General features: G+C 29.7%; 1 protein-coding gene across 1 annotated transcript; it reads left to right on the plus strand.

Moving 5' to 3' along the window:
- Positions 1-835: 835 nt before the first annotated feature.
- On the plus strand, positions 836-7894 carry LOC111705509 (uncharacterized). The gene is made up of 8 exons (XM_023478086.1): positions 836-927; positions 1944-2008; positions 2619-2706; positions 3815-3912; positions 6314-6394; positions 7122-7227; positions 7531-7650; positions 7721-7894. Exons 1-8 carry the CDS (start codon positions 880-882, stop codon positions 7835-7837), a joined length of 723 nt encoding a protein of 240 aa, XP_023333854.1. The 5' UTR covers positions 836-879; the 3' UTR covers positions 7838-7894.
- The last annotated feature ends 895 nt before the right edge of the window (positions 7895-8789 follow it).

Consider the following 8789-nt stretch of genomic DNA (forward strand, 5'->3'; position numbering starts at 1 on the left):
AGTATAAGTAAGTAAGTGAGGTAAGATCAAAGTATAAGTATGTGAGGTAAAATCAAAGTATAAGTAAGTAAGTGAGGTAATATCAAAGTATAAGTAAGTAAGTGAGATAAAATCAAAGTATAAGTAAAGACACTTTAAATTTGACCCAGTTTTAAAAATTGCTGCAACTATTTATTGGCAGTATGGATCTCTGTTTAATTTTTCTTGCATATGCGCGTATATTTTTCCTTTGTAAGTTTTTAAATAACAGTGATTAGATTTCTGAAAAAATAATAATCTATACATAATATAAACTATAAACTCTTTGTTTGTTTGCTTGTTAGTATTTCGGATCATAACTCAGGAACTATACCGATTTGCCTCAAGTGTCGGGCAACGCTGAGTTCTCAAGCCTTGTTCTAATTTCGCTTAAAAGATACATGGCATATGTAAAGGAATAATATTAAAATATTTTGAAACAATTTCATTTTGTTCTTAACAACATTTTTAATTCTATATCCCTTCATGGTCATCATTTAAATATGAAATTTTGTTTGCAAAGAATGTTGGTTATTTTTGTTTATTGGTTATTTCTTAATGTTGACCCTTTTATTCTCTTCGAAAACATTATGTTAATAATTCCGAATTTGCATAAATATAGTTACAATTAAGAATTGTATTACCAGCGCCCCCCCATCCCCGAAACATATCCTTGAAAAATTATAAAAATAACCCTAAAACTTTTCAAACTTATCAAACCTACAAAACTTTATATTATAATATATATATTTCTTATTTTCCCGAAAAAGAGTTTTTTCCTCTAAATAATTAAATGATTAAACACCCTGAATATATTACAGAGAACGTGTTGTTTCATTAATGTATAATTGAAGAGAGGGCATGAAGCTCATTCCATTCAAACAAGCAGGAGAAACAACAACCAAACAGGTAGGACAGGAAATATAACTAGACAGGTAAGACAGGAAATATAACTGGACATATAGGACAGGAAATATAACTAGACAGGTAGGACAGGAAATATAACTAGACATATAGGACAGGAAATATAACTAGACAGGTAGGTCAGGAAATATAACTAGACAGGTAGGTCAGGAAATATAACTAGACTAGTAGGACAGGAAATATAACTAGACAGGTAGGACAGGAAATATAACTAGACAAGTAGGACAGGATATATAACTAGACAGGTAGGACAGGAAATATAGCTAGACAGGTAAAGCAGGAATTAAAACTAGACAAAAAGGCCATGAAATATTTCTAAACAACTAGAGATGGACGCGTTCGTTTTTTCCGTCGTTCAATAAAAATTTGAATTTGTTTGTTTTCTGAAAAATCTTCCATTTTTATTCGTTCGTTTTTTAACTGAATGATGTTGTAATAAAACTGTTTGTTCAGTAAAAACATTCCTTTTTTCCAAATCGTACGAAAAAACTCGTTTGTTAAAAAACGACCGTTTAAGGAAAACATTTTGTTGGAAATTTTGTTTGTTGACGAAAAATATTGTTAGTTTTGCAAAATTTGGTTCGTTCACTAAAACTATCTCCATCCCTAGTATACACAATACATGTAGGATAGGTAATATATTTAGACTGGAAGGACAGAACATTTAACTAAACAGTTAGAGCACAAAATATAAGATTATAACTAGAACATGAAATAAAAATAGAATTCTAGAACTATTATTTTCAACATTCTTTTGGAGTTTTTCTTTATTAATTTTTCTTTTAATATTTCCCCATATTTCATAGATTTGTTCCAATATTGTTAATATTTAATTTATGTTGATTTTTTAGCTTTTGTTTTGATTTGATTGATTTCATTTCATTTCACCAAATAAAGCAATTTAATATCACTTTTTGGCATTGGACAATTTTTTAAATCAATTTATTAGTAATTTAAAAATACATCATATAAATAAGCTTTGTAACTTTGGTTTCATTCAGGTAGTGGATAGCCTGGGGAGGATGACCGTGCACGGTCGCACGCGTAGCACCAGCTCTGGCTCAGGGTAAGTTGGGCATAAATGTCGTCTTTTATCTTCATTTTCGTGGATTTTCTCGTATAGATTTGCCAATATTAACTATTGTTGCTTTTTCACGTAATCCATGGAAATTTTCTGATTTTGATACATTTTCCATGTAAAATGTGTTTTATTATTTTTAATTTGAATATAAAGGCAGATATATCCGATATTTTCCAGATCTTTTAATGCTAATTTAATGCAATCAAATATATTCAGTTGGCCTTCTTAAATAGTGCTAAACAATGAGAAGAGAAATATGATTTCTTCATTCTTCTTCAACACGTGCCTTTCCTTTCCAATCCGGGCACACATGTTACAGGGATTTACTTCTTAGGTTCTTACACATTTTTCTGTACCAGCCTGTCTGTACCAAATTTTTTTTTGGGACTCGGATTTTTATTAGTTTATTTTGCATGTAACTTTTCTTAGGGTTACAGTGCATGTAAGGCATGTAAATGTTTAACAAGATTTTTAAAATAGATTTTTAAAGCTTCTCAGATTATTAAAAACAATTCAAAAAAGTCTAAAAATGTTAGAAATTGTTTAATAAAAGGCTTTTTTTAACATACATTTTTTTCAATCACTAATATTGCAGGGAGAGTGAGGAGGAGAGAAGAGAGGAGGATAGGAAGAAGGACGTTGTAGACTATAATCAACTACAAAATACAGAACAGCTTCCCGGGGTTAGTTTTTAATTTTTAATGTCAAAATGTCTCATTTCTGACATCTTGATAATTATAGATTTAGCCTGCTACAGGGTGTCCCACGAAACATGACAGTTCGTGAATGGTTTAGAATGTCTTCTTCCATAATTTTTAAAGCTAATTGATACCAAAGACAAAAATAAAAATATTATATGGGAGTCATATCAAAGTAAAATTGATTTCAAAGTAAAATATATTGGAGAAAAAGATTTTTTTAACGAAATAAACTGCAAAAATCCTTTAATATCATAATACAGTATATATAAGACGATATTAAAAACTATTTAATAACTGTCATGTTTCGTGGGACACCCTGTATAAAAAGTTGCATCAATGCTAGATAGAATTTGAACTATGCAATTAACTTAAGTTTTTATTGGCACAATTATTAAAGAACTTTGCGTTAGAGCTTTAAAAGAAATCTTCAATTGTGTTTCACAAAAACAAGAAGGGAAATTGCAAAATGTCCTCTGTCTTATTTCAAGATGTCATAAATCCTTTTTTTTCAATATGTCCTCCATATTGTTACCCAAAATGTCCTCCATCATGTTTTCAAGGTGTCGTCCATTATGTTTTCAAGATTTCCACCATATTGTTTTTAAGATTTCCTCCATCTTGTTCCCCAGAATATTGTTTCCAAGATGTCCTCCATCGTGCTCCCAAGAATATTGTTTCCAAGATGTCCTCCATCTTGTTCTCAAGATATCCTCCATCTTGTTTTAGACATTTCCTTCCAACGTGTTTTCATGATATCCTCCATATTGTTTTCATGGTCTCCTCCATATTGTTTTTATGATAACCTTCATATTGTTTTCATGATATCCTCCATATTGTTTTCATGATATCCTCCATATTGTTTTCATGGTCTCCTCCATATTGTTTTCATGATAACCTTCATATTGTTTTCATGATATCCTCCATATTGATTTCATGATATCCTCCATATTGATTTCATGGTCTCCTCCATATCCTCCATATTGTTTTCATGATATCCTCCATATTGTTTTCATGATATCCTCCATATTGTTTTCAAAATGTCCACTATTTTGTTTCCAAAATTTCCTCCATCTTGATTTTAATGTTGCAGGAGTTCTTAGTTAAGTATCTTGGAAAGAAGGACGCTAGAGGACTCTGGGGGATCAAACATACTCGTAAACCAGTAGATGATATGGTCTCCCTTGCTAGGTAAAATTAAATCCATCAATTAATTGATTGTTGATGTGAATACTTGATTTGATTAATTTTTGGATTGAAATAGCTAACCTAATATTTTTTTAATTTGCGCCATTTCCGTTCCAACATTCTTGTAACATTTATTAATTTTATAAAAAAAATAGTGCTAGTCGTTATCATAAACAGGGTTGTTCATTATTGACATAAATTTTAGTAACTGTTAAAATAAACGGAAAAGTTGTATAGTCATCTCACCTCATCATAACAAGTTATTATGTTTGTTATAGTTAGGAGTCAGAAATTTCAGTCAGTAATTTCAAATTTATTAGAAAGAAAATTAAAAAGAAAAGATTACCTTATTTTCTACACTTCGTTTCAAAAACCCTTTTTAAATTTTGAATCCTCTTTTAATAAAAAAATCTTTTAACGTTTATTTCTCCCTTCCTTCCACCCCCCGGGGCTTTATTAAAAACAGAAGTTTGCGGGATGATGCAATTGAAATAAAACAATGCAAGAGATATAAAAATTGCACCAGTCATGATTTTCTAACTGGGGGTATTTAGTACAAAGTCATTCTCTCTACAATAACCCCATTTTTGTAATCTATATCTATATATAAATTTGGCTTGTCTGTCTGTTTGTCTGTTTGGGTGGGTGCTTGTTTGTTTGTTTGTATCCAATAAACGTCAAAATGGCTAAACTGATCGGGCCCAAATTTTGTGTGGGACATCATATGACCCCTGGGAAGGTTTATGGATGATCAAAATAAAAAAAAAGACTCCAACAATTTATATATTAAAAATGCAATAAATATGTATGTGTTGAAAGTGAAGATTTCAAACTAGAGTCCGAATTTAATTAATTTGAGCAGCATCTCAAATCCGCCAAAAAACAGTTTTAATTGAGCACCGGCTTAAATCTTGAAACATTAAATACTATTCTAAGTGGAACCAATCATATTTAAGCTGCGTCTCAAATTTGAGCCGCGGCTCAAATTCGCCCTCAGGGTTTTTTTTAACGCCATCAAGGCAGTCGATATTTTTTCTTTTACTTTTTGATTGGCACTGGTTAAAACCTTTGCTTTATAAAATTCAACCAACTCAACTTAGAATTTTAAAATCAAGCTAAGAATATTTCCGTGGTTTAGTTTCCTAATAAAAAGTTAAGGCCAATTGGTCCAGGGGTTACGGAGTTATGATCGGACATCCAAACAGAGATTACTACTTTATGCAGATAGATAGATATAATAAATGTGAAATCTTTTTAATTCAATTACTTGGTTATATATTCTTTAGATTGCACCCATTACAGTACTAAAAATTATTTCTTTATCTTCTGTATCATGTGTAATGTTTATATATATATTTCCTGAATGTTTGTTTGTTTATTGGAGGTGTCGTACTGTCGGCTTTTATCAGATCAAGATCAAGATATAAATAGATAAAAGATTTAAATAAACAGAGCTGAAAACTTTAGAATGATGGATATCAAGATTAATGCTTAAACTCTTGGTTTTACTAAACCCAAGATTATTTTAAAACGCATTCGATATCCAAGAAAAAAGTTAAAAATTCAACCAATCAGCGTGTCAATTTAAGATGTACTCTTTAACTTTTGAAAAAAACCGGTTTGATTTCTGGTGTTAATGGTGTCATATCAATTGTACTAAACATCGATTGAACGAACGTAAGTTTCGGATTAATGTTTATTAAGACTAACGTTCATAATGACAATTATAGTCCTGAAATATGTTTTTTAATAATTTTAATAAAAGGGATTTATACAGCATGGACAAAGATGGAAAATTACCGAATCTGTCTTGTTTTCAGAAACGACGATATCTTCCTTGTTGTTACTTAGTTAACGGGCGCCGATTCAATTGAGAAACACTTGATATTACGCCGAAAATCCCTTTAATTCTTTAACTTTGACAATCAAGTTTTTCACACTATTAAGCTGAAGATAAAAACTTCTCTTTGGTAAATTGAAAAATTAAAGTTATAATTGGAGTTAAGTAGTGTGGGAGAATTCTTTTTATTATTAATTTGAGATTAAATTTGATGCTGTATCATTCCCAACTGATGCAAGGAAAAAGAAAAAATTTCGTTCTTCCAAATTTAATGCAGCATTAAATAGTTAAAAATGAGAAACATTTTATGGAATTAACAAGTATTGACTTTTTAATAACTTTTACCTGCTAAATGTTTGAAAAATGCATATCATAAATACACGTATTTTGAGACAAAAAATCCTTGAACAAGAGAAGATATTCGGGAAAAAAGTGTCAAATTGTGAATATAAAAATAATTTTCTAAAATTTAATAAAAACACATTATTTCTTCCCCACCCCCACAATGCCCTGTTCCGACTCAGTAAATTTTGCAATTTTTGCAAAGACGACATTTACATTCAGGGGCCTACAGGCTGGTACTCCTCTACCCTACCTCAAGCTAACAGTGTCAGATAAGGGGGTCAACATCTCACCTCATTCTAGGTAGAACATAGATAAGAATAGAAGGGAAATAAGATTATCCCTTGGTATGAACTTGTTTAGTTCCTTTAAGCCTGAAAAGGAGTTCAAAGTGTACAATTCATGGAAATGTTCACAAATGATATGCAGTACATAACAGTACAGTACATCATAATAATCCTGGACATATCCCCGTTACAATTTCTTCTTGTTCTAAAGTTTATGCTGAAATGAACTAGGAATGCATGACAGGTTGTCTGATAATTAATGTAGAGAAAATAAAACAATTTTCAAGAAATTTTTTCTTCTTTAAAAGATGTTCCAGGGCCCCAAAAGGTTATATAACACAAATGTGTAGTATGGAAGCAGTACAAAAAAATGGCGGGTTTACCCTTTTTTGAATTAGTTTCCCTCTATAATTATCTATTCTCTTTGGTAAAAGAGTAGTGATAAATTATTTTATTTGTATTTTAACACGTGAACTTCTAAACTAAATTATCACTTAAGATCAAAATATTTATACTTAAAATCATTAATCCTCTTATTGAAGAGATATCGAGAAGAAAAAAAAGTTTTAAATTTCTTTTATGTTAAATGATATGAGCTGTTGCTTTTTTCATACTTGTGCTTAAAAGCAATATTAGAATGATTTCTTTTTTTGTTCAGCGATCTAATAAATTGATGAATAATCCAAATTAGCTGGCAGGTTGATTGATTCTAAACAAGTTTGATTGATTAATTGATTGATTAGGAACTTGAACACTGAATATGAGTGTGGATTATATCCTATTGATACAATCAGCTATGGAGTACAGGATCTAGTCTATACAAGGGTATTTGCTATGATCGTTGTAAAGGTAAATATTTATGTATTTTTCTTGCTCTTAAAATTCATACCCATTTTTTGATTAAATTAGAAGTAGAAATTAATCATAAAATGAAATGTTGACTTTTTTAAGTTATTAATTTGTATGGTCCACTGAACGTGAAACACAGCAATTGTGCAGTGTACACAGACTCCTTTTTTACTGGATAAGTTGATTTTCAAACAAATGGTAGAACTATATTTATACTTCTTTAAACACATAAAATACACATCAGATTACTCAAATATCGTTTTCTTATTCCATAGTACTTTGAGTATATAATTGTTGCTTTAGGATACACCGGAAATACGGGAAGGTGGTGTAAGACGACATCCTTTTGAATGCCACGCTTTTGTGTGTGAGTCACGGCAAAGCGCTAGGAAATTAACTTTTGCTTTAGCAAGCGCATTCCAAGTAAATACATTAACTTTATACTATAAATTCAGTTTTTCCAAAAACTATTATTTTCATTAATTTTGCCTAGGTTTTTTCTAAGAGTATAAAAAGCTCCCAGAAAAGACGAGGAAACAGCTTTGCGATTGATCTACGAAGTCCTGAAGAACTTCAGAAGGAATTCAAGACTCAAGATTCTGAAGCTTAATATTGATTTATCGAAAATATTGAATATTTGATTATTGTATAACATTTTTTGAGAATTTCACATTTTATTATATTTTAAGATAAAAGTCTATATCAATGATATTGTTTTTTAAATTTAGATTGATTGTGAATGTATTTACAAGATTTCTAAAGAAAAATAGTTTAATTGATATGACTGTTGGGTAAATTATGTTTATTTAATGTAGATATTGTACGTATTGTAATTTAAAACCTTTTATTTCATATTATTTACTGAAAGTTAGACTGTAATGTTTGAACATAGAATAAAATATGTTTAATATAAAGTTTGGTAAGAAATTTAATCTAAAACAAAAAGAAGCCCCACTGATTATTTAAATTTTTTCAGGCGAAACAGCTGAATCCCATTTTATTCAGAGACACCCTGTTTAATATATATTTACTATTTAGTGTTTCGCTAGGCAAAAATATTGGTTTACAAGATAAGAACACATATATTTGATGCAAGTAAAACAGTTTTACTTTGGATCTGAAAAAAAACTTATTTATGGTGTTAAAACACAGTGAATATAATCTATATCTTTTTTTCGTACTTTCTCTAAATTTTGATCTTTTAAATTAAAAGCTTTATGATAATATATAAAAATAAAAAAAGATCTTTATAGATAAATCATATATGTTTTTGCACTTACTTTTGATCTGATTGGTTAAAAATCAAATTTTATTTTATAGCTTTAATTTTAATTTTTTTTTAATTTAATCAAGACATTAACTTAGGATTTTTTGAAAAACCGCCTGTAAGAATCTTCACAATTGAGTTAGTGACGTCACATTCGTCCCATAGTTTGGTTTGATATTTTATAACACTCTAATGGCAAAGTATTAAGATTTCTAAAAAAAATTATGAGATAAAGTAAAATTTTAAAGGTACAAAAGAGTACAAACTTGTTTTTTGATACATCCAAACTAAAAAC

Source organism: Eurytemora carolleeae, unplaced genomic scaffold, assembly GCF_000591075.1.
Source record: "Eurytemora carolleeae unplaced genomic scaffold, Eaff_2.0 scaffold671, whole genome shotgun sequence".
Lineage (NCBI taxonomy): Eukaryota > Metazoa > Arthropoda > Copepoda > Calanoida > Temoridae > Eurytemora > Eurytemora carolleeae.

Bases quoted from the DNA above. Each gene is read 5' to 3' on its own strand.
- LOC111705509 (XM_023478086.1), top strand. From the start codon at position 880: ATGAAGCTCATTCCATTCAAACAAGCAGGAGAAACAACAACCAAACAG. The intron at 2,009-2,618 runs GTAAGTTGGGCA...CTAATATTGCAG, and splicing joins AGCACCAGCTCTGGCTCAGG to GGAGAGTGAGGAGGAGAGAA. The intron at 7,651-7,720 runs GTAAATACATTA...AATTTTGCCTAG, and splicing joins CTTTAGCAAGCGCATTCCAA to GTTTTTTCTAAGAGTATAAA.